This window comes from Benincasa hispida, chromosome 9 (genome assembly GCF_009727055.1).
Source record: "Benincasa hispida cultivar B227 chromosome 9, ASM972705v1, whole genome shotgun sequence".
Taxonomy (NCBI): Eukaryota; Viridiplantae; Streptophyta; class Magnoliopsida; order Cucurbitales; family Cucurbitaceae; genus Benincasa; species Benincasa hispida.
Genome location: NC_052357.1, coordinates 87455774 through 87481836, shown reverse-complemented (window position 1 = coordinate 87481836; position 26063 = coordinate 87455774). Strand labels below are relative to the sequence as shown.

The following is a 26063-nucleotide window of genomic DNA, read 5'->3' as shown; positions in this document are numbered from 1 at the left end:
CCATCAATCCTAACTACATTAACAAGTATTTATTTTCAATGTTTCAAAAATATTAATGTGACCCATCTATCCTAACCACATTAAAAAGTTAGTGGGAAGTTTTACTCATTGATATAAAAGTCGAGAAATTTGTACGGATGGGTCAAATTTTGAAGCTCACTCGAAATTTGGCCCACCTTTAAAAAACACTCGAGAATTGGCCTCTTGATGATGTCAGCCACGTGTGAAATATCCGTTTAGACCTCAAAACATTCGATATCATGCACGCATCCCAGATTCTCGAGCACTCCTCTCACTTTGGACTTGTTCCTCTCGCGGTTTCCTCTCGCTAAAATGCTTGCTAGCACGCATGCAACCCAGATTCTCGTGCATTCCTCTCGTTTTGGATTCTCCCCTCGTGCCTTTCTCTTGTTGTTCATCGGATAGAAATCGAACATTTTAAATTTAATTTTCAGTCCGACTCCCTCATTCCTCTCGCTTCATCTTCTTTCCTCTTGTTTTTGCATCTCGTTCTTTACCAGATATCAATTTTCCACCAATTTTCATGTAATTAATGGTTGTTGTACAAATTTCCTAATACTTCGAAAAAGAGAACTGACAACTACACAATTCTTTCAAATCAAATTAAAGAAAAGTCTTGTGCACGCTAAGTTTCATTAAGATAACAAAACGTAAAGTTGGTATTTCGAGTATATCTGTCCCTTCTCTCTATAAAAACTCATAAGAATTTAGTTGAATCATTTCCCAAAGATACAAATATCTAACTTGGACCCGATTTTCCATAATGACTTTGATCATTTGATCATTTTGTTGGTAATGTGCATCAGAGGGCTGAGGTAATAGAAGAGAGTAGTCCTCCTGAAGTTCGACCATATTTGTATTTTTGGAAAAATTTGCAGTTGAATGCTTATGAGTTCTTTTTAGAGAAAACAGCTGGATGTATTCGAAATACCAATTTTGCATTTTATCATCTTAATGAAACTTAGCATGCACTAGACTTTTCTTTAAATTGATTTGAAAGAATTGTGGGTTTGTCAGTTCTCTTTTTCAAAGTATTGGAAAATTTGTACAATGATCCTTAATGACATGAAAATTGGCAGGAGATGCAAATACGAGAGAAAAGAAAATGAAGCAAGAAGAATGAGGAAGTCAGATTGAAAATTAAAATTTAAAATGTTCAATCTCTATCCAATCAAGAAGAAGGCACAAAAGGAACGAGTCCAAACGAGAGGAATGCGTGAGAATCTAAATTGTGTGCATGCTAGCAAGCATTTTAACGAGAGGAAAGTACAAGATGAATGCGTCAGAATATGAGATGCATGCTAGATATCGAGCATTTTGAGATCTTAACAGATATTTCACACGCGACTGACATCATCAGGAAATCAATTTTCAAGTGTTTTTTTTTATAGATTGACCAAATTTCAAGTGGGCCTCAAAATTTGACCAATCTGTACAAATTTCTCATAAAAGCCCTCCAGGAGATCAGAGATTTTAATTTTCATATTGCAAATAGACATCATGTCTCATGGAAACACTCATATTATCTACACTTAATTAGCTCATTGTTTTATATAATAATTTCTGGTTAGATGTAAGGTGTCTAAAGATCTTACTCTAAAATCCTAACGATTATTTTTATCATTACACTTCTTAGATTATAATTAATTTTATCTAAGATAAATTTCTTTAAGCAACTTTGGGAAGAGAATGCTCAAACATATCTTCACAAACAACTATAGCTTTCGAGTTCCATTCACTTTATTTCCATACCTTCTCATGATGTTTCTTTGTTGCTACCCCTCTTCCTTTCTGAGGGTAGAAGCTATATACAGATGACAATTAGACCCTCTTTATCTAGCTGTGAAATTTGTTGTACTGGTAAGGGAAACCAAACATCAAAAAATCCAATTTGTGTTCCGATGATAAAGTCGAATAAAATCTATCACAAAATTCAACTTAATTCAAATCGAACTCATATCAACTATTAATTTACAACTGACCATTAACCTTAGCATAACTCTACACATTAATGCATACTCTCAACCAATAGAGGTCAGAAAGTTGAATCTTGGACTACATGTTGAACTAAAAACCTATTGATTTACAACTCATAAGAATTAATAACATTTACTATTAATTCAAAATTAACATTAATTAAGTACTCAGTATAACTGATGGTATATCTGATCTGAGAAAGAATCTCCCCCCATGGGCTATGACGTACAACAATTGCTCCAGAATTCAGTCCAAGCAAAGGAAAATGGAAAATAAATGTATAGACAAACTTTAGTAACCTGTCACAAACTAATGAATACTTCATGTTTGAAGCAACCTCATTCATTTCTTTTGCTTTTTTGATTTACCTTCACTGGATCGCTCGGTGGACCCTGAAGAAGTTACTGCACTATGACCACGTCCCGAATCTGGAGTCGAGTGGTCGATTGATCTACTAGGATCATGCGTGCGATTTCTTTTCGATGAATCCTTTTTCAGATAATCTCTGGACTCGGTAGGTTCTGGTTCCTGTTTAACAATCGAAGGCTTTGATGGCTCCTCAAATTCAGATACCGAACTTCTAGGTTTACTACTTCGTGAAGAACTTGTTCTTCTACTGCTTGAGTGTGGGCCTCTGGATGTTGTAGTTTGACGAGAATTGGTCAATGAAGTTCCAGAGGATTTTTGATACAATGATTTCATAGGGGTGGCCTTTTCGAGTTCTTCAGGTTCTGGGTAATGCACAAGAGATATCCGCCGGGAAATCTTTCCAACTTCAAGGGTAAAAGAACATATAAAAAAAAATAGAACAATTTTATCGGGGGGAAGATGAGTTGATATTAAAATGAATGGTGGATCTACTCGCACAATAAGGACCATGCCACTAGAATATGATGTGGTGTGAACAAATATCATGAAGACTTTGGACTTGAATTGGGATGCATGAAGTATCATCAATATTGTTCATTTGTATTCTAACGAATTTAGATAGGAAAGAAAGTTTAATGTAGTATTAGCATTATGCTCACTAATAAAATGTTAAAAGACTACTCGGAACTAAAAAAAATAAAATGTTAAGATTTGTGACTGAAGAACCAGCAACTAACGCCAGCTGTTGACTATGAAAGGAGTAGATTAGAAGTACTAGACCACACTAATGGACGAATATGGGCATGTGAGAACAGACAGAATCAGAATCACTGGGGATGGAGAAGCTAGAAGTCTAAGCATAACGTCATTGGTATTGAAAGTGAAGCTAAACTAGTAGACTACCATCTCCTAATCTAGAATATAGGAACTTTGAAAATGAAGCTCTAACGGAAAGTAGAACAGGTGCAGATTAAGTACCAGCCAGTTGTGACAAAAAGGAAAAAAGAGAGAGAGAGAGAGAGAGTGTAACTGCAATGAAGAGACTGATGATACTAACATGTGAAGTAAAACATATTCAAACTTTTTGGGGAAAAAAATCAAAATACATCGATAATTACTCTAACAGAAAGAGGGGCTTTTACCTAATCTGGTGTCTGATGAAGATGGTAGAAAAACAGAAGCCTCAGGTACTTGAGCCAAACAGCTGACCACATCATATGATTTTCCTTTTGATGAAAACAAAAATAGATTGAAATTATTGTACAAAGAAAATGAATGGAATAGATGTAGTTCACATTTGAAACAAGCCTCTTCCTTGAAATAATGAATAGAGACTAATGCTCAAAATATAATAATGACGCGAAACAGAAGTATCCAATAGAAGATGAAATCAAGTACAATACAAACACTTAACAATAGAATATAAGCTGACAAATAGAAAAAGAACAAATAAAGCACTACATTTTAAATTAATCACTTGAATTGGATAGACTATAATTGATGTAGTTCTCATTCAAACAAAAATACTTCAAGCATATTCATGCACCAACTGTATTTGAAAAACTGGTGATAGATTAATTCAACGAGTCGAGAAAAATGGATGTAAAGAAGATTGTCCTCATAGTAAATCACTGACAATCTTTTCTCTAATTTTTATGATGAGCTACATTTCATTCACCTTCTTAATGAGATTGAGACTTTTGAGAAGCATCATGGCATAATATCAACTTCCAGAAGTCTGAAATTATCGGTATCAATGTTGAACTGGACATCATTGAGGAATTGGTTTTGAAATACATATGCAAAAAGGGTGATTGGCCCAATTCTTACTTCGGTCTCCCATTACATGGTTTGCTGAAAGCCATCTCTTTTTGGACACTGGGCGATCATTGAAAAAATTGAGAGAAGATTATAGGCATGGGGATCCACCTTTTCATCTAACAGGGGAAGGCTCACTCTCATACAAGCTACATTTTTCAAATCTCCCAAAATACACCTATCGATTTTCATCTTGGCTATTAAGATTAGCAAGGAGATTGAAAGATTATTCAGGAATTTTCTGTAGGAAGGTGGGCAAAATGGCAAAGGACAGTATCTTGCTAATTGGTCTAAACCTCTTCATCCTATTGATCAAAGAGGCCTCGGATGTACCCTATGAGAGATAAAAACCACGCTCTTCTTGCTAAGTGGATTTAGAGATCGTAAGCACAAAAAGGATGCTTTATGAAGGAAGCTTATTAAAGATAAAATATGCTTCAACATCTCACCCAAATTGGGTAACCAGACAACCCTTGTCCTCAAGATGCCCACTTCTATACTGATTACCCCACTGGAAAACAGCCAGTGTGAAAGAGACTTGGGATGCCAATCACAACTTTTGAGTCCTCAATCTTGGGTGAAGACATGAATGCCAATAACAACTTTTGAGACCTCAATATGGTCGTGGTCGTGGCCCCCACCACCCTCACAACCGATAGATGCTTGGAAATGGCCTCTCAATCCTGATGGACACTTTTCTAGAAATCTCTCTTAGCCGATATGGGCAATAGAATCAAAATTTCCAAGACATCTTTGGCTAGAGAAATATGGAAAGACGAATACCCCAAGAAACAGGAATTGGCTCACAAGGCCATTAACACCAACGATGCTCTTAAAAAAAGAATGTTTACAATAGAACCCGAATGTTCGAGGTACTTGGACCCTCCCAACCTTCAGATAACTCTCAAGCCCTAATTCATATCCCAACTATTGTATATCCTCTCCATTCCTCCTCCCCTCTATTTATAATCAATTTACCTAACAAACTCCTTAACTAATTACTAATATACCCCTAATATATTCTTCTAATACCAATCCTATCAGTTTAATACGACCATAGCTCTGGAATGATGACTCACAATTCACCTCTTCCTCTGTTCTTTTACTCGGATGCTTTTGAATAGTCTTTGGCTTTTCCTAGAGAAGTTACTACACACCTGGACTCCATTCTCTCGAGTCACCCATTCAAGGATACGAAAGCTCTTTTGTGGCATCTTGTGCTTTCTTTTGGGTGCCATGGAAGGAAAGAGATCAAAAGGTCCTCATGGATAAGGATCATCTTTTTGACACTTTCCTTGATCTTGTTATTTATTACGCTATTTCTTGGTGTAAAAGTCCTAATCTTTTTGCTTCATATTCATACACTTCCCTTCTAAACGATTGGGATGGCTTATTGTAATTCCATGGATTGTATATCCTTTTCTATACCTTTTGGGATAGCTTTAATCAATTTTCTCCAAAGTGCATCCTTTTCAAGATGAAAGCCCCAAACCCATTTTGCAAGAAGGGTCTTATTTTATTGCTTTATGTCAATAATCCCCAGCCCCCAACCTCCAACAGTTTCTTAAGATAATCCCACTTCATGAGATGAGATGAGATGACAGCATACTTCCATCCATTAGAAGACCATGGAGATTCATTTTGAAACAGAAAGACCTAGTCTATGATAATATACAGTGCATCATTGGCAATGGGTCTACTACTACTTTTTGGCTTGACACTTGGATCGGTGAAGACACTCTAAAATCGAAGTTTCCTCAACTCTATCAACTGGCTGGTACTAAAAAGGACTCTGTCAAACAGATTTGCGATACAGAACATTGTTCTTGGTCTCTAAAGTTCAGTTGACTCTTAAAAGATTATTCCTAATATTGCCCTCATTGACAGAAATGACACATGGTTATGGAAACTTGATACAAATAGATTTTCCTCAAAATCTTTATATTTTCACCTCACCACAAATGGGACCTCAACAGCAAATGAACTATACAAGAAGATTTAGAGAAGCTCCTGCCCAAAAAGAGTGAATTTCCTTATGTGGGAAGTTACTAATTTTTGTCTTAATACCATGGATAGACTTCAAAAGCATTGTCATGGATCAACTTATCTCCATTTTGGTCCTGCCTGTGTCAAGCGAATTATGAAGATAATTCTTAATAATTCGCTTGACACCCAAAGTTGGCTCCATTTATTATTCATCATGCCTTTTAAAGCCATTAAAGAACATTTATGGATTGGCATTATATTTGTGGTTTCCACTGGAATGAAAGAAATACGAAAATCTTCCAGGAAAAAAGCAAGACTTCAAAGGACATTGTTGACTCTGCCATCTTTAATGCTTTTTTTGTGTGTAAAGATATACTAGCTATAAAAGCCCATAGTTTTTCTTTCCTTATTGCAAATTGGAAACATCTTTTGTATACCCTTTAATGCGCCATTTTGTATTTTAGGATATCTTTGGATATTTCATTCATTGTTTCTTATTAAAGAAAAAAAAGTATATCCTTTTGTGAATTTCAAACATCAATAAAATTGTTTCTTAATAAAAAAAAACTTTTTAAAAGATCACTGACAAAATGATATTTACCAGATGAACCCTGAAAGCTGCCCAAACGTCCATCTGGATGAAGTTGAAGAGAAAATTCTTGCCCATCAAAATCCGGGGCCTGCAATACCCATTGAAGAAAAAGAATAAATCTCTATCAAGTTAAACAGTAATTGAAATGGCTGCAACAAACTTCAATCTGAAAAAGAGAAAAAAGGTTGTTCTTCATTTTAATTTCACCCACACTGCAGGTAGCTATAACACTTTTCTAGTAGTTTATAATATCTTACTTGGTTAGCAGGCCATTGAATAAGCCAGAGCTCTTCAGAGTTGGACAAAGAAATATCAGTAAGAAATTCCCTTTTGTCTTCCTCGAACTCTGCTGGAGGTTTGTAGCCTTCTACACTTATAAAAGCATCAACCTCGTTAATCATTCTCAAAACTAATTAAGCCCCTGTACCAACAAACGACAAAACAACACTCTGATATCATATAACAGAATGCGGAAAAAAACGCAACCAATTGAAAACTCCATGCATTTTATCAAATAACTCACATGCAAACTATTTCAATCAAATGTTTGTTTTTAAGAAAAATTGGAGAGATTACTCCGTCTGGTTCTAGACAAATAAAGAAGACTGGAAAATTCAAGATGGGTGGTGCTTTCGAAGATTTGGCAGACAGGAAACAAGGAAATTTCAGCAGAGACCAAGGAGATATACGGATGATCAAAGCCTCAGTTGAAAAACATGTCCAATAAATCAAAGGGCATAGGGTAACACACGGCCATTCGAAAAGTCCCAATTTGCCCCACGGCTGAATTCTTTTTCGTGGCTATTCTGCTATTGTTGTTAGAAAGCAAAAAAAAATACAAAGAATAAAAACAAGTTCTCGCTTATTTCATTAGACAAGCCCTAATTTGATTTTTGAAGTGAGAAAAAAAGACATAAATGAAGATTGAAAGAATGCCAGTACCAACAGGGGAGCAGAATGCAATGCAGAAGGAGGGAAGCGCCGGCGGGACGAGAGGAAGAGAGACGACAGCAGCAGCACTGAACCGGAGAGATGGGCGGCGACACTGAGCTGCTGGTGGGAAGGAGGAGAAGAAGTGAAAAACACGTGAGTGGCAGATCGGGTAGGGTATAACGTTTAAAGGTTAGGGTTTCCCTTCCTTTTTCTTTTAATAATTACTTTTCTTAATTGTACTGTTTAAATGTATGTTTTTTAAGGGTTTTTTTTAGGATTTTTAGAAATAGACAAAGGAAATATTTATACAAATGGTAAAATTTAATTATTTTTTTTATAGATATTATTATCAATGTTTATCGTTAACAGACATTGATGGAAGTCTATCGACATTTATCAATAATATAAGTCTATCACCGATATATAAGTATATCATCGATATATGTTGATAGAAGTCTATTATTGATATAAAACATATAGAAGTCTATCATTTATACTATATTAGTCATAAAAACTTATACAGGTTTATCATTGATAGAGGTTGATAGAAGTCTATCAGTGTCTATCGTTATTTTTTTTTACTATTTCTGTAAATAATTTGAAATTTTTCCTATCCATAAAAGTTTCTTTTTTTTTAAGACAACTTTTTTTTGGTCTTCTTCTTATCCCTTTAAGGTTTAAAGCATCTTGTTCTAACTTAATTATGGATTGAAGTATCATTTCATTTCCTTAATTTTTCTTGAAATATTCTTAGTTCCATAAATTTAAAATCCATTCTATTTAAATTTTATGTAGTTTCATTTTCAATTTTACTTGATGTACTTCAAAAAATTTGTAATTTAATTGGTATAATTTCAATAAATTTAAAATTTAGTCACTTTAAATTAATTTCTATTAAAATTGATTAAATACTTATACTTTTATGTAATAAATTAATTAAAATTATATTTTTATGTAATAAAGCACACTATCAAATCTTACATTTAATCATCGAAAATTAATTAAATAATAATATTTTTTTTAATAAACTGGCTAATTAGTTAAATATATATATGTGTAAAATGGACTAGCAACGCGACCACATTTAAAGTATTTACGAGAATAAAGGATTAAATTTGATCATTTAAAAGTACACTTAAAATACAATGGAATAGATCAATGGACTAAAATATTATTTAAAATTTTAAAACACATTAGTTTCAAATATTTCTACCAATCAAAACTAGATAAAAAAAATTACAAGTTTAATCACTAAACTGGTAGGTATTGTATTTAAAAAATAAAACTCAACATTCTACCATAGAGAAACTGAGATAAAAAAATGGTGAGAAGTACTTTGGACAAAAGATGAAAGCCAAAATAAAAAAGATTCCGCCCACAAAAAAATAAAAAATAAAGCGCGAAGGAAGGGGATATAACCTATCCCTAAAACTCAAAATATTATGTCTGATTGATTAACAAACTTTCAGTTTTCTAGTATAAATAAACTATCAATATGTTTCTAATCAATTATCAAGTCTTAAATTTCAAATTTTGTATCTAATAAGTAAATAAACGTCCAATTTTTGCGGTATAAACAAATTTTCAATTATGTGTTTCAATCCCCAATCAATTCTTAAACTTCAAATTTTGTATCTGGGTGATTCAACCATTTTTTTAGTAAAAGAACTTTCATTTTTGTATATGACAGGTCCACGATATATTTATTTTCTTCTAAAATTTAATTAATATTTGATTTAACGGATGTAAATTTGAATTTGTTTATATTAAAAATCTTAAAATTTTAATTTATATTTAGTAATGCGAATTAAAAAAACCAGGTCGAATAGGTTAATGACTCGCAGACACAAAATTATAAAATTTAAACAGTATTAAAATGTAGTGGCATGAAATTAGAAGTTAATGAACATAGAATTAGAATGTATAAAATTAGAAGTTGGGAATTTATATTAGAATCCGATTTTTTTTTTTAAAAAAAAAGTAAGATGATTCGTGATTTAAGAATCTTTTTTAGACGGTGGTCTTCGTCTTCCATCGGATGTGACCAAACCAGAAGAATCGACACCGACTCAGTAACACTCTCCGATTCTCTCTTTTTTTTCCTTTTCAACTTCCATACTCATACAAAGGCTCCGTGAGCGAAGAAATGGAGGAATTTTCTGTGGATGATCCGACAAGGCTACTCGAAGCAGCTGCAGACTTCGCAAATTATCCCGGTTAATCATCTGATACATTAATTCTGCATATTATACTGAAAATGCATCGGAATCTGACTCTTTGAAGTATTTCCCTCCTTGCGAAGGTGTTCGGACTGATGCGTCGGTTAAGGAATTTCTCGACCGCTTCCCCCTTCCCGCCATCATCAAGTATTATTTACAATTTGAAAATCGAACAATCTCTTATTTGATCAATTGTTTTTGAGCTGGTTAGGTGTATTCTGATTGCTCTTTTGGGTATTCTTTCTGACGTGGGTTGTTCACTTCTGCAAGTGCTTTACAAACAAAAGCAGAAATCCCACGTCTAGAGAACACTCTGGTTGCATGTCTTGACAGGATATTCAAAACCAAGTATGGAGCCTCTCTTATACCACATTACATGGTACGAACACTTCCCTTGTACTGCCATGGTGGAGGCTTTTTCAGGATTTGATTCTTTTCCATATCTATCAGATATTTACGGCTCGGTTGAATCGAGTTCAAAGTCAGTGAAAACCCATGTACTTGTGTTCCAGTGTAATAGCATTTCCTGCAATAGCATTTCCTTTCTCTTCTTATTTCCTTGTTCTCTTGACTACACGAGACTAGTCCATCCAATCAACATTAGGATCCTTGGATGTGCTTTGCTTTATGGTCTGTTGTTAGAATACCCTTAACAAGAATACCAAATCACAGTGTACTATAATATAAAAAGGAATCCACGGTACAGTAATATCCTTTCTCCCAAAGTCCTAACACTACACCCTCTATTGTCAACCAAGGCACCCTTAGCCAACTACCATTATGCCCGTGCTATTTACATGACATACTAATCTTACTCATGTACCCCATATACCCCTAACGATAGTGCTCTCACATCTGTCAGTTGTACTGATTATTTCTATTCCCCCTTTGCAGCCTTTTGTACAGGTTGGACTACGGGCAGATTCTCAAATAGTTAGAAGCTTAGCCTGTAAAACGGTTGGCTTTCTTTGCCATTATTTGGTTCAACTTCAACTAGTTAACCCTCTTTCTCGTTAACTAGTTTTCCCTTTCTTTTTGAACTTCATCTGTTTGTTATCACCGTGCAAGCTACAATCTTCTGTATTCTTAAACTAAGAATTAAATATTTCTTCAGGTCACTCGCCTTTTGCAGGAGTCTGATGAAACTACTCTTTTGGCCATACAACTAATTATCGACTATGGCATCTATCCACTTTTGCTCAAGTGCCTTGTCAATGGGTAAGAACACGTTCTGATGATTGTGGATCAAATTATGAATGACATTGAGTTCTAGGTGGTATTGAAACAATTAGTTTTTTTGCTTAAACCTTTACTTCAAGTGTATCGAGACTATAAATAGCATTTCTTTCTCGAATCATTAGAAAAATGTTGTATCATGCATGCAATTTACACTTCTCTTGTACATTTGAAACATTTTGTTATTATTGCAAAACTATTACACAATTGAGTTCTATGATTGGCAGACCTAGGGATGTAGGATTTGATCTTGACCCCTTCAACTCCCCACCCTTCTTTCAGCTTTTTTGTGTTAAGCAGCTTTACCTGATAAAACTCATAAGCAACACATATTTCATTAAAGCCATGAATATTGGAGCAAATGAGGTTGTTGTTTAAATGTTCCACCTTCAGTTTGTTAATTCCCCAACAGGGAAGAAAATATTTCAGTTTTTCCAAGTTTTCTTAGATTCAGAATCTATGCATTTCATCTATTTTTAGCTTGCTGTGGAATTAAGCGTGAGGTTGCCTCTCTCTTTCTTTTTTTTTTTTTTTTTTTGTAGTAATGAACAAGTTGCTAACTCGTCGATGGATGCAATTAAGACATTGGCTGCATTTCCACATGGGATGGTAAATATACAGTACAATAGCTATTATTTGTCTGCTCTATATGGTTAACCTGTCCTATATGTTATTGTTAGAGCATTGATATAATAGCAAATATACCTCCACCCATCAACTTAAACTTTTGGATCAAATAACAATTTAAGATGGTATCAAAGTAGAAGGTCTTGTATTCGAATCCTAAAATGTCATTCTCTTCATTTAATATTAACTTCCACTTATTGCGTCTTCTACGAATTTCAAGTCCATGAGTGAAGTGCTAGAATGTTGATATAATATTAAATTTACCTACAACCATCATTTTAACCTTTTGAGTCAATTGGTGATTTAAGAGTTACAGTAAGTATCTTTTTGCCAAAACTGACTGCAATTTGCCAAAACTGACTGCAATTTGTTGCTCTGTAGGAAATCATCTTCCCAACAAATAAAACAGAAGCAACACACCTAGGAACTGTAGCTTCAACATGTTCATCTCTGGTATTGTAGCGGGTACTATGACTTTGAGATGTTTGTATTTGTTGGGAAGCGCTTAATACTTGCTGATTGTTGTTCTTAAGAAAATTTTTTCAATCATATTTTCTTTTGCTAGAGTTTATGTTTATTCATTGTTTCTTTTAGCTTCATTACTTGGAAGAGTCCCCTTTACTTGCTAGTAGTTTGTGCTTACTGAAACTAAAATTTCTCAGGGAAGAGTTCGAGTCATGGCTTTGGTAGTGAAGCTATTTTCAGTTTCTAGCTCTGTGGCATCGGCAGTATACAATGCAAATTTACTAGGCCTTCTAGAAAGTGAAATCAATAATTCAAATGACACACTTGTAACTTTAAGTGTGTTGGAACTCTTGTACGAGGTTTATTATCTTACTCCCTGTCTTCTTGTTCATGAACATGTTGGCCCGTCTGTTTTTCATTTTGATATTCATTGCATAATGAGTAACATTAGAAGAAAAATGGCATTATAAATGATGTTATCCCTTTAGCTTTTTTCAATGTCAGTAAACTTGTCCAATATGGGTTATTGCGATCTCAATTACAAGAGTCTTAACATGAGTTGGAAATAGACACCATTTCAATAGTCATGGGCCAGAGCTGAAATGAACTGCCTCTGACATCCTGTTTTAAACTAAGAAGTAAGATGGTAGCTGCTTAGTGGTTTGATCATGCAAGAAAAATCATTATGGTTGATCAGTGTAGATCGCATCAATGAAGCAGTATGGACAATTGACCTTGATTGGTCATTACAGGAATACAAATATACCTTTAATGTTTGCTGTTGGCAGAACTAATTAAAAGAAAAGAACCGTTTGGAATGTTATTAGAATAACTGTTGGGAATAATATTGAGATATTAGGGTTATTGGTCATTAGATAAGGAGTTTGCTAGCGAAATGGTTTATAAACAATGGAGGTGGGAAAGTGTTGAGCCCTATGTCGAGGCCCTTAATCCCGTATTCCTTTGTGAACTCTGTATATTGTCCTAACCTTCTCAACTGACATGCTAACTTAAGTGATTAGTTTAAATTAACAAGGTAATTCATAAAATGAACAAGGGAAATAGCATAAAGGAGTGGGTGTATGGCGACACAATGTATCAAACTATCTTAACCTTTTAGGGCATCCACCAAACCGAATCCCTCAAGGAATTTAGCTGATAATGATAACAAATGTAGACTTCTTTGAAAAGAATTTTCATAAGCGTGAGATGGGAATGAAATGGAATAAAACAATAAATGAATCTGGAAAACAGAGTTTGCAATCCTCGTGACAATCTCTACACTCTAGGAGTGTTCTCTTAGCTCGATTCAACTTCTCTCAAAAAGAATCTCACTTAGAACTCTTAACCTCTCTCTAAGAGAATCTCACTTAGAACTCTTACTCACAGGCAAGAATTGATCTGGAACTCCTAACATCAGAGGAACTTTTGTTCTTGAAGTGTTGGAAGTCTTCTTCTCAGTTTTGGATGTGGAAATCATCTTAAGGCTTAGGTCTCTCAAATGGAGGGATTGAGGAGTTTTATATAGGCTTCAACGTGATGGGTGGTTGTCAAAATACTTGCCCCAAACTGATATAGGAGGATTCATAATGGACTAACATCTCAGGATCTCGAAATCAGCAAAATTGTTTTGACCACGAAAATTCCATTGAAACAGTCTAGGGCACAATGTGGCCGCAATGGATTTTTGTTTGTAGAGCAATGTGGTTGCATTGGAGCAAAAATCCAACTTTCCTGCACAATAACAAAAACATGGTTAGTTCTTAACCTAAAAAACTTAATTATCCTTACTGTTGGAATAACCCAAAATAGCCTTAAGAATGCATCATGCTCGTTTTTACATAATTATGGCTGATTGTGGACTCATATTAACCACTTTATACTTATATTTCACAATAATTAACTATGAATTCAAGGTAAAAAGTATATAAATATGACATCCATTGGAAGGTTTTTGCGTCATTTGTATTTTGGAAATGATCTTACGAGACAAATTAAACCTCTCAAATGCTAAGTACCTTTCATTATTTTTATCTCGTCAATAAATTTGTCCGAAACTTCTTCATTTTTATCTCAAGACTGGGTTTCCGTTAGAATTATGGCCGGGATTCATTTTGACTCAAGCATATGCATCATCATCATGAGTTATGCCATGCTCTCTTCTATCCTTGGTCTTATCAGCTTTGAAATTTTCCTTTTGACACATTTGATTTTTCTTTCTAGCCAATCTATGATGTAACTTATAACATATATCATAATATTTCCAATTGATGAAGCTAGTGGAGATTGAACATGGTACAAAGTTTTTGCCAAGGACCAGCTTTATCCTACTTCTAAGCTCTATAATCAGGTTTGTAATGAAAGAATTATGAACTTCAGTTATATAAGCAAATGGCCTGACTCCAGATGTTGATAGTATTCATGAATCATGACTTTTTGTTGTTTATTGCAGCAACTCATCAGCAGAGTCTATTCTACGATCTAGAGCTATGGTCATTTGTGGAAGACTTTTGTCCAAAGATAACATTTTCTCACTTGTAGATGAATCATGTAAGAAATAAGTTGACCTTCTGGACGTTTTATTGACCTGCAACACTACTCATCATTTGATTTGAAGTTACTTAAGAATTCGAGAAAGGTGTGGATTAGATAAACTAGCCAAATGTTAATGCTCACATAACAATCCCCTTTTCATCAGGTTTCACTTTGGGACTCTCAGTATCTCATGAACCTGCGGTTACCCATTTAAGCATCATTGTTATATTATCTACTGTAGATCATTAAGATCACATTCTATTTATAAACTTTGTGCAAGGAATTTGGAAGCATGACACTTAGTTTTAGGTAGAGCTTCTGTGTCGAACACAACATTGATTTGTCCGGACACATCTGACATGCTAAAAACATGTGTAATATTCAACAATATGGGGAAAAAGAAAATACAGCCCAGTCTAAAAAGTTCTTATAAAAGAAGAGAGATTGTGTAACAATTTGTAATCCTTATTATGTTTTGATCATGCCTATTGTTTAGGAAGATATTTTCTTCCTCTAGCCAACCAAATCCTTCTTCAAGTACTTTAAATAATGTTAATTGATTTGGTTATGTATTTTTATAGTGGAGTATCTATATATGATTTAAATTTTACATGTTTTTTCTTTGAGGAAGTATTAAATATATCGATCTATAGAGATATTGTTGAAATTGTGGTTTAGCCCTAAGGGTGTTTTGGTCTTTTTATATGGTGTCTATAGTCTAGGGTTTCTTATTGTTTGGTTATTTATACCTAACCCTGTATTGTGTACTCGGTATCAAAAAAAATTAATAAAAAACTCTTATCGTGGTTTTTTTCTCCCTGGTCTAGTATTTTCCATGTAACTTTGGTGTTTTTTTCTCTTCTACCCTTTTATTTTCAATATGGTATCAGAACAATGTGATGAGATCGTGGCAGGAATTGAAGAAATTCAATCGTCAAACCTAGCAGGGGATGCAAATCAAGTGGAAAATTCCCAAAGTGCTGAAATTAGGGCTGCCGTCGACTAATATTTACGATCGTTATTTGGGCCATTGCAAACAGCCGCCAACGTCGCGCAGCCCACCGATCAGATCCAGTCGCACAACCCATCGATTGTCGTTGGCCTCCTTCCCTCCATCACACAACCTTATAGCAGGATTCCACCAATCGGACAGCCTCTCCCGTGCCTTCAAATGCAACCACTGCCGCCATCGAGCGTCACAACCACCTTCGAAAAACTTCAGCCACAGCCGATCGCCGAAAATCTTCAAGTGCTGCCATCACAACCAATCGGACAGCAGCTAAGCGCCGCCCAGCCGACCAAACATGCGACTGACCTTTCCTTCAAACCAAGCACCGAACCAACCAATCTCGCTGAACCAGCCGGTCCAGCCAAACCCGGTTCAGTCAGCCTAGCCGATTCATCAGGGCCACTTCTTTGCCCAGCCAGCCGCTTCCTCCACCTTACCTATTACAAACAATATGTCTGGTTCTGTGGATCAATGCTGGAAATTACACGGTCGTCCACCAAATGCTAAGCGGCGCCCTCCAAATGATAAGTCTAAATCCGATCGAGCCTTTGTTGGTGAAACGATTGATGATGCCTCCCTGGTGACCAGCCATGTGGATCCAGGTACAGTTGGGACCAGCAATGTTGCACAATCAGGTACTCCTGAGTTCTTTAGTTTCCTTGTTGAGGGATTGAGTTCCCTGAATTCTGTACTCAGGAGCAACGGAACTACCCAACTGGATCATCCGATCAATTCCTCTCCTATTATCTCCAATGTTTGGAATGAGAGAATACGAATTGCAAATGGGTCATTTGCCCCCGTTGGCTGGAAAGGGTCACTTATCTCCAATTCAAGAACTGATTTTACAGATTGTCTTACATGTGCCAAAGATATCTTATAATTTGCTTATCAGTCAGTTAAATTAACCAGAGAATTTGAACTGCAAAGTCGTTTTTCTCGCCAGATAATGTTTTGTTTCAGGACCTGAGCTCAAGGAAGAATGATTGGCACTATCCGGCACAATACCCCTCTATTTCCTCTCCAAGGATGCTTCTTCTTAGGAGTTTGTCTATCACTGTTTACTGTCTTCTCTTACTGTTTCTTGAAACGGATTTCTTATTATGTCATTTTCGTCTTGGACATCCAAACTTTCATTATATGAAATATCTATCCCCATTTATTTCGAAATGTAAATGTGTCATCTTTTATCTTGTGATGTTTGTATTCGTGCAAAATAGCATAGGGCATCTTTTACCTCACAACCCTACAAACCTTCTCGGGTCCTTCCACCTGATACATAGTGATGTTTGGGGTTCGTCGAATGCACAATGGTGTCAGGTAAACGTTGGTTTGTCACCTTCATAGATGAACGCACTCGTCTTATATAGGTGTCCTTCTTACAAAACGTCTGAAGTGACGACGGTCTTTTCAACAGTTTTACACCACCGTCGAAACCCAGTTCAATACCAAAATCGTCATTCTTCGAAGTGACAATGGACGTGAATTTGTTAATCAGTCCCTTCGTGAGTTTTCAGACTCTAAAGGTATCATCCACCAAAATTCCTATGCCTCGGCAGAATGGGGTGGTCGAACGGAAAAATCGTCATCTCATTGGATTAGCCCGATCCCTCATGATACCTTCATCCTTACCCTCGTATCTATGGGGAAATGTTATACTTACTGCAACTCATCTCATCAATCGGATGTCCTCCCGTGTGCTCAAATTCCAAACCTCCTTAGAGCATTTTAAAGAGTCTGTCTCGTCCACTCGCCTTTTCCCATATGTTCCTCATCGGGTGTTTGGGTGCACCGTTTTCATTCATAATCACGGTCTTTACCAGAGTAAACTTGCTCCTAGGGCCCAAAAATGTGTCTTTGTTGGGTATCCGCTCCATCAACGGGGCTACAAGTGTTTTTAGCCTTCCTCTCGAAAGCATTTTGTCATCATGGATGCCACCTTTCTAGAGGACAAACCCTTCTTTCCTGTTAATCCTCTTTAGGGCGTGACCACGAGTGAAGAAGCTAACACTTCCACTTCCACTTACTCTGTTCCTTTAGACCTGTTTCCTGAACCTATTCCAGAAACAAATGAGCCTTTCCTCCCTACAAAACAAGTGCCTTGGATAACCTACTATAGGAAGCATCTTCGAAAGGAAATAGTTCCCGAAATTGTTCCCCTTGTTGCTCCGCCAGAAGGTGTTCAAGAGTTAGAACCAGAACCGGCTCAAGCTCAAGGTACCCCTATTCTTAATGATAATGAGTATGTTGAAGGTGATGTAGTGAACTCTGGCAAAGTTAGGGATGATGGTAGTAATGAAGTGCCAAGTGATGCTCAGGGGACTGAAAATGAACAACAAATGGGTACAGATGAACAGGCAGACAAGATCAGTAAGATTGATGCTACCTTAGATTTGCCGATTGCTCTGCGAAAAGGTACGAGGTCGTGCACCAAACACTATGAAAAGCTTATTGTCTTACAGTAACCTATCTATAAGATTTAAAGCTTTCACCACCAGCCTGGATACTGTGTTGATTCTAGGCAATGTGTACAAGGCTCTGGAAATTCCTGAATGGCGAACTGCAATTATGGAGGATATGCGGGCTCTTGAGACTAACAAAACGTGGGATCTGGTTAGTCTTCCGAGAGGTCACAAAACAGTAAGGTGTAAATGGGTTTTTATTGTCAAATACAAGTCAGATGGAACTCCCGATAGATATAAGACCAGATTAGATGCAAAAGGATTCACTCAGACATATGGAGTGGATTACTCAGAAACTTTCTCACCTGTGGCAAAACTCAACACTATTCGTGTTCTTTTCTCCGTTACCGTTAATCAAGACTGGCCTCTACATCAGTTGGATGTGAAAAATGCATTTCTGAATGGTGAGCTGGAAGAAGAGGTATATATGAACCCACCTCCAAGTTTTGAAGCACAGTTCGACAATCAGTTTGCAAATTAAAAAAAGTCCTTGTATGGCCTGAAGCAGTCCCCTAGAGCCCGGTTCAATCGATTCACCACCTTTGTTAAATCTCAGGGGTTTGTTCAAGGGCATTTAGATCACACCTTGTTCACTAAGAGGTTAGCACTAGGGAAAATAGCTGTCTTGATTGTCTATGTTGACAATATTATACTATCAAGGGATGATTCAACAAAGATTGACAGGTTGAAACGACGGATGGCAAATGAGTTTGAGATCAAAGATCTCGGTGACTTGAGATATTTCCTAGGAATGGAGGCAGTAAGATCGAAGGAAGGGATCTTAGTGTCTCAGAGGAAATACACTCTAGATTTGTTGAGAGAGATTGGAATGATTGGGTGTAAACCTGCAGATACGCCAGTAGAAGTCAACTATCTGATAGAATCAATAGATGATGTTCTTGTGAACAAGGAGAGGTATCAACGGATTGTGGGGAAGCTAATATATCTTTCGCATACCAGACCTGATATATCGTATGCAGTTAGCCTGGTTAGTCAGTTTATGCAGGTTCCGTATGAAAGACACATGGAGGCGGTTACACAAATTCTGAGGTATCTGAAATCTTCACCTGGAAAGGGTTTGGTATTTAGAAAGCATGATAAAAGGTGAATCGAGACCTACATAGACTCAAACTGGGCTGGTTCTGTTACGAATAGGAAGTCCACCTCAGGATATTGTACCTTTGTGTGGGGAAATTTAGTTACCTGGAGAAGTAAGAAGCAAGGTGTCGTAGCTAGAAGCAGTGTTGAAGCCGAATACAGGGCTATGAGCTTGGGTATTTATGAAGAGATTTGGTTGAAAAAGGTTCTGGTAGATCTTCATCAGAAAAGTCATGACCCGATGAGACTTTACTGTGATAACAAGGCTGCCATTAATATTGCAAACAATCCGGTTCAACATGACAGAACCAAACACGTTGAGATCGAACGACACTTCATCAAAGAAAAACTGGATAATGGTAGTATTTGCATCCCTTATGTTCCGTCCAGTCAACAAGTTGCGGATGTTCTCACCAAAGGGTTACCTAGACAGACTTTTGACACCTGTATTAGCAAGTTGGGTCTCATTGACATCTACGTCCTAACTTGAGGGAGAGTGTTGAAATTGTGGTTTAGCCCTGAAGGCGTTTTGGTTTTTTTGTGTGGTGTCTACAGTCTAGGGTTTCTTACAGACTACTTCACCAAGTGGGTTGAAGCAATACCAATGGCCTTAACCGATTAGGTTATTTATACCTATTCCTGTATTGTGTACTGGATATCAGAAAAAATTAATAAAAAACTCTTATCGTGATTTTTTCTCCGTGGTCTAGGGTTTTTCACGTAACTTTGGTGTTTTTTCTCTTCTACCCTTTTATTTTCAATACATATATTCTATAAAAGAAAGTATCCACAGCGTATGCGTGTTAGTGCTCCTTAGATAAGGAGTTACGTGCCTTGTATCATATTTTCAATTTAAATTTGCTTGAATATCATTCAGATAGAATACAAGATTTTTGCAAGGTTGGAGAGATTGTATGAACAATGTCCAACTTGGGTTGAGTTGAATCACTTCATTTCGCAAATAAAAGTTTTCCAAAATGAGAACTTTTTCACGGGTGATTTTCTTGTTGTACAAATCCAGAAATATGAAGATCACTTGATATCTTAGAACATATAATTGGTTGCATTAAAAACAGTTGACAATAGTTTATAATCATATCACACAGGTGAACCCTATTGCCTAATTATCATTCTTCTAATTCTGTAAATTTTACTACTATCGGTTGGACCAAAAAATACTGACAGTTTCTTGCTTTTCATAAATTTTCTTAGGTGTACGGAATTTAATATCTGCTATAGATGGAATTCTTGGGTCATCTGAAGGACAGGATGTAAATGTATGTGAAGCTGCATTTGAAGCACTGGGTCAAATTGGGTCAAGTAAGCGTAGCCGTGCCACTTGTAGTCTAGGATTTATTTATGTACTTCCAATTGAACGAAAACTAGTTATCCAGGGAAAATAAACCTACCGCCTAATGGCGAATTATGAACTTGAGTGCTAGTATATATTCCCACAAAGATAAGTATTGGATGCTTAGAAACTATTGGCATTTTGATGAAAAATATCAACTTGATCAGATGTAACCGTTAGAAAAAGAATGTAGTATGTACAGTCTTCCTCCAAAAGTCTTATGCTAAGAGGGTTCCATACTCACGACAAGATTCAAGGTAGAAAATCTAACATCCTTTTCCCCCCTAATTGGTGCAGTCTATATAATAGGACAACGGAGTCTGGACCATTTGTTCTTTTGGCGCCCTTAGAATCAAGCTCCTGATTATTATTTTGCCTCAACTGACGTTTTTTCTTGGGTATCAACGACTTTCCTTTTCCTCCTCCTCCTTCTGTTGTGGGGTCATCTTCTAAAAAGGAAGGCTAAAATCCTTGAAACTATGTAACCTCCATCTGAACAAGATGTTGCATTTGGACCTCGACCTTTTATATGGAAAATACTTGGCATTTAATTTCTCCTGGTCATCACTTTTTATGGAAAGATGTCATAAATTTAGATGAAAACAGGAACAGTTATTTTTAACATGGACTTCGGCATAAGTGCAAATATGATATATCCTTGACCAAAATATGCTTGATCACTGTTTGAATGCACTAGCCTCCCTAAACACTCTAAGAGACTTTTTGGTTTGTGAAACTAAGGCGTTTTTTTTTTATCATCCTAACATTATATTTTCCTCTTTATAAACATTTCATCCCTAAAAGCCAAACATTATATTTTCCTCTTTATAAACATTTCATCCCTAAAAGCCATTATGTACAGTTTTAATTTTTGTTTCTCTCAGGCATGTGGGGAGCTACTTTACTGCTGTCAAGTTTTCCAACTTGTGTGAAGCATGTAATTTATGCAGCATTTGATCGGCATGAACATGGTAAACAGCTGGTCAGTATGTTAAACTTTTTGGTTTATGTTTATGTTATCTATTTTTGCACCATAGTTTCACATTAGTTAAACCATTAGGTAAGGTAGGTATATGGTAAAAGAACTAGATGTTCCTTCGCAAGCAATGTAAATGATGGAATTTGAACAAGCCCTTGAAACTAAATTGCTAGGGTAAGATAATTCTATGCTAAATTTCTTTCAAGGCTTATTAGCTGGAGAGTAGAGTGAGATGTGATTTCAACAAGGTTTAAGGTAGAAGTAGAACAGTGATATTTTCCCTACAATGCTATTATGATATTAACAGCAAATATGGGCGTGCTTTTGTTAATTTGTTTCTCAAAATCATTTTTTTTAATAAGAAAACGTGCTTTCATCAAAGACTTATTTTCTTTAATGTAAAACATCCGACATGGAAAGAGATTTTGTTTTTACAAGATGTTTGTGATAAGAGTGTGAAGTGAAATACGTCACTGCCAACCATTTACTTAAGGCTAGGGAAGTATCTAATGATATATATATTTTATGTACATACTATATTCCTTATATTTTCGATCGTCAATACAGGCAGCCATGCATGCTCTTGGTAACATCTTCGGAGAAACTCGATCAGAGAATGATGTTATGCTGAATGATAATGCAGAAGAAAACTTGCGGGATTTGATATATCAAATTGCATCCAGAAGTTCAAAAATGATGCCCTCAGTGAGTGAAGGATTTAGGCTTTATTTCTTTTGATAATGTTTTCCTGCTTTGGTATGTTTTCTATCTGAAGTTATTTGGAATTTGATATCTACCCTGCTTTAGTTGCAGAATATATGTCACTCCAATTCAACCAATCCTTCTGCACTTACCATGCAAGATTGGGCATTCTTATCTTTCATTACATGTTAGGAACTTGGGATTAAAACAAAATGCTTAAGCTGATAGTAATGGACTTAAGTTCATATATCAAAACATATAGGCCAACAAGATTCAAGATGTAACAGATTGTTGAAATAAGAACTGCTGTGGTTAATGCAACGGAAGTTAATTTGATTGCCAAGATATATGGTGTTCATGCTCCGTACTTTACTTGGTTACCACTTCGTGAAAGTCTCTTATAACATAAGGTGTTTTTCATGTCCTTTTGGAGTCTCTGGAGGGAATAATTTTTCTTGCTCAAGATTGCTTCAACTGAAGAAATTGATGTATTTTCACTTATTTGAGCTTCAGTGAGCAGCAATTTTACTTTTGTTACCTGATTATAGTTTTTTCAAGTTTTAATGAGCTGCTGTCTGTGCCAGGGTCTTTTTCTCGCTGTCCTTCAACAGGACTCTGAGATTCGCTTGGCGGTGAGTATTTCTGTAATTTTTGTTTCTTAAAAAAAAAAAAAATCCCAAGAGATAAAAAGACATGATTTTTGGACAAGCCATTACTCCAAGAGGACATAAATTCAAGGGCCCTTGGATTTTGGAGGACATGAATTAAGAATTCATTTAGGTTATATACGGTACACCTAAGCCTTTGTTACCAACCAAATATCCTTGGGTTAGACCATCCAATGAAAAAAATGGTTCTTGCAATTTAAATTATTATTTATTGTGTTCTTTTTTATTATTGTGGAAGGAGTATATTTGTATGAACGTTGGCATGGAGACATATTTTTCGACAAATGCGAACTCAAATTCCAAAAACATGGACATGAATGCATATAAATGGGTGCATGTATAAACATTTTGATATAGGTACACAGGCTTTGTGTTCTCTCATGTAAACTAGACATGGGGAACATTTTGATGTTTAGAGAATAAATATCTTATTTGGAAGTATACCCTATAAATTTGCATCAAAGGGGTGCTTCCTTAGTCTAGACAATGTTCTTACTTAGTTTGTTAGTTTAAGAGTCTCAATTTCCAGCAAGGAGGCTGCTTCATTTTGGATTTAGTCTTACCCTGCGCTGAAACTATGTAAATTCTAACTTACTATAAGTTTAATTTATATGACTCGAGACAATTTTTTTTTTTTTCAGAGTTACAGAATGATGACGGGGTTGGTTGCTCGACCTTGGTGCCTAATGGAAATCTGCTCAAAACAAGACATTATAAATATAGTTAGTGATGCAAGTACTGAGACTACTAAAATAGGTATATGGTGCTTACTTTGCCTTGCATCCATGTTTTGAGGTCAATCAGAGATTCTGTTCATGATTGTTCTATATGGATCATTACCGCTGTAATCATAGAACTGGTTCTTTCGGGTATTTATCTCAGGAATGTAAATAGTAATAATTAAGCAAGCACTCTTCTGCTCTTTTGGTGTTACAGTTGAGGAATTATCTATTAGACCTGTTGTGATTAAGCATTCTCCTGCTTTTTGTTGGGCGTTGTCAGATGCAAACGTGCATTGTTCATTTAGATGTTTATTAATATAATATTAGTTTTTCCATTGTCACTGTTACAAAAGAAATGTTATAAGAATGTTCAGAATAGAATCATTGATGGCCTATGCTATGTTCAATTATGGCTACCTTTCTTTAAATAAATTTCCAAAATGTATCTTGCAAATCATCTTCACCCTGTGACAGCAACTCTTAAGAAACCCAGACAATTCCAAAAGTGCTGTTGGTTATTACAAATGCTTCTATTAATCAAATCCTTTTTGCAGTTACTGTCTGTTGTCTGATAAAGAACCGAAATTACATAAATTATTAGTGGTTCATATCTTGGTATAGATAAGTTTTAAGTATGTAAGTTATCGAAATTATTTCAAATCACTGCCTTATCTTACATCCTTGTTACTGTCTTTTGTCTCGTTTTGTTTGATTTAGATCTGTAAGAAAAATATAATGTTGCGTTAAGTCATTTTTATGGTGGCCCTTCAGGAATGTAAATTGTATTACTCTGTTCTGTGAGATTCATAAACTCTTTTAGAATCAACTGCTTTAAGTTTATGTAAGGGCTCACATATAATTAAATAGATTTGACCTTCCCCTTGTATCAGATGCTAATATCAATCGCATGGTTTATTTCTTTCTTTCTTTATTTAGGAATGGAAGCCAGATATAACTGTTGTTTGGCTATCCATAAGGCCTTCATGTCTTCAACTAGGCTTACTGGCGATCCTGCTCTTGCTGGAATAGCTTCAAAGGTTAGATACATATTCAAATACCTGTGCATAAGTATTCCATACTTTTCTTGAACTTTTTCATTTTCCAGGCAGTGTATTATAGTAGTGCGCATATCTAAGGTTTAATTGATATATTCATATGCCTATGCAAGAATACCTTAAAACAGGAAGGGATGGGAAAAAGAAAGAAAAAAACCAAACCGAGAGCTCGAAAAGCTAAAAAGGCCATTCTATGGCATGCTTGGAAGTAATTTTAGTTAAAATTATGTGTCAGCGACTAATTATAAGTGATATCCATATAATCATTTTAATGTTTGGTTCTATACTTTCAAACACGATTTATGTTTGAATTCCATCGAAATTGGTTAGAGGTATGGTTTGGAGTGTTCTGTTTTCATTTCAAAATCAGTTCTAAACATATTGGAAAACAAGTTTTGTCTGTAAATTTGAACTTTTGGGGTGCCTGCTCGGGCTAATGCTTAAAATGGTTTGTCTGCAGCTGCAGGAGGCTGTTAGAAATGGTCCATATCTTAATAGAAGGAATCTTGAAACCCAACCAGCAATTATGACAGCTGAGAGATTTTAGGAGTACATTATGGTTCAAAAGTAGGCAAGCCTTATATACTGTGGTTTGTATGTTTTAATATTTCTCAACCAGCAACAATGACACCAAACTTTTCTTTCTAGTCCTTGAGGGAGTTCACTCTAGTAGTTGAAAATAGATTTTTTAGCATCTTTCATGGATTGTTTTAGTAATATTTCTCTACTCTCTTTGGATAAAGGTTCGCGAATGGGATTCATGTGTCTATTAAATTTGCTTTTTTATTTTTTATTTTTAAAAAAATAAAACATTGACATTTTCAATTGAAACAGTCCTTAAAAACTGTTTTAAAGTATTTTTATAGTTATCAAAAAATATCTAATAAATTGTTCTCTTTTTTGTCTCGTAATATTCTAGGTCAACTAGTGAATTGAACTCATAGCTTTCTTCCTATTTATTAACGCATTCAAAATTATCTAGCATAAATTGTTGGGTTGCTCGACTAACTACAATTCAAAAGATTTTTTTACGAATGGTTCCTTCTCAGTTCAATGATCTGTCTTTACAAATGTATGTATAAAATTTAATGTCATATCGCACTAACAATGTTATAATTGTGTATGACTGTGTCTATCGTAGTTTTAGCATGATGCTCATGTCTATTATGATCTTCATTTTTTTCCTTTATAATATTGTAAGACTCATGACAAAAGTGTACTCAATAATTTGAGAGTAATAAT

General features: G+C 35.6%; 2 protein-coding genes across 3 annotated transcripts; one reads left to right on the top strand and one right to left on the bottom strand.

The window, feature by feature from the left end:
• Nucleotides 1–2099: 2099 nt before the first annotated feature.
• On the bottom strand, nucleotides 2100–7879 carry LOC120084417 (mediator-associated protein 2). The gene is made up of 5 exons (XM_039040195.1): nucleotides 7706–7879; nucleotides 7021–7184; nucleotides 6773–6851; nucleotides 3510–3593; nucleotides 2100–2771 (listed from the first exon to the last, which is right to left on the bottom strand). The coding sequence occupies exons 2-5, from the start codon at nucleotides 7162–7164 to the stop codon at nucleotides 2341–2343; spliced, it is 738 nt and encodes a 245-aa protein (XP_038896123.1). The 5' UTR covers nucleotides 7165–7184; nucleotides 7706–7879; the 3' UTR covers nucleotides 2100–2340.
• A 1794-nt stretch (nucleotides 7880–9673) lies between these two features.
• Nucleotides 9674–25590, top strand: LOC120085959. Of its 2 annotated transcripts, XM_039042306.1 has the most exons (17): nucleotides 9676–9912; nucleotides 9999–10062; nucleotides 10186–10294; nucleotides 10810–10872; nucleotides 11030–11133; nucleotides 11694–11760; nucleotides 12160–12231; nucleotides 12441–12602; nucleotides 14520–14593; nucleotides 14696–14793; nucleotides 20557–20664; nucleotides 21580–21677; nucleotides 22242–22379; nucleotides 22961–23008; nucleotides 23686–23800; nucleotides 24703–24803; nucleotides 25282–25590. In XM_039042306.1, the coding sequence occupies exons 1-17, from the start codon at nucleotides 9843–9845 to the stop codon at nucleotides 25366–25368; spliced, it is 1578 nt and encodes a 525-aa protein (XP_038898234.1). In that variant the 5' UTR covers nucleotides 9676–9842; the 3' UTR covers nucleotides 25369–25590. The 2 variants fall into 2 exon arrangements, with proteins under 2 accessions (XP_038898235.1, XP_038898234.1); XM_039042307.1 differs by lacking the exon at nucleotides 10810–10872 and having other exon boundaries at nucleotides 9674–9912.
• Nucleotides 25591–26063: the final 473 nt, after the last annotated feature.

What these genes read in the sequence shown, in the direction of transcription:
- LOC120084417 (XM_039040195.1), bottom strand. Translation starts at nt 7,164, where the DNA reads ATGATTAACGAGGTTGATGCTTTTATAAGTGTAGAAGGCTACAAACCT. An exon ending in TTCAATGGCCTGCTAACCAA is followed by an intron (nt 6,852 to 7,020) that starts GTAAGATATTAT and finishes TGGGTATTGCAG; the next exon opens with GCCCCGGATTTTGATGGGCA. An exon ending in TTCATCAGACACCAGATTAG is followed by an intron (nt 2,772 to 3,509) that starts GTAAAAGCCCCT and finishes TTACCCTTGAAG; the next exon opens with TTGGAAAGATTTCCCGGCGG.
- LOC120085959 (XM_039042306.1), top strand. Translation starts at nt 9,843, where the DNA reads ATGGAGGAATTTTCTGTGGATGATCCGACAAGGCTACTCGAAGCAGCT. An exon ending in AGACTTCGCAAATTATCCCG is followed by an intron (nt 9,913 to 9,998) that starts GTTAATCATCTG and finishes CTCCTTGCGAAG; the next exon opens with GTGTTCGGACTGATGCGTCG. An exon ending in GTTCAAAAATGATGCCCTCA is followed by an intron (nt 22,380 to 22,960) that starts GTGAGTGAAGGA and finishes TGTCTGTGCCAG; the next exon opens with GGTCTTTTTCTCGCTGTCCT.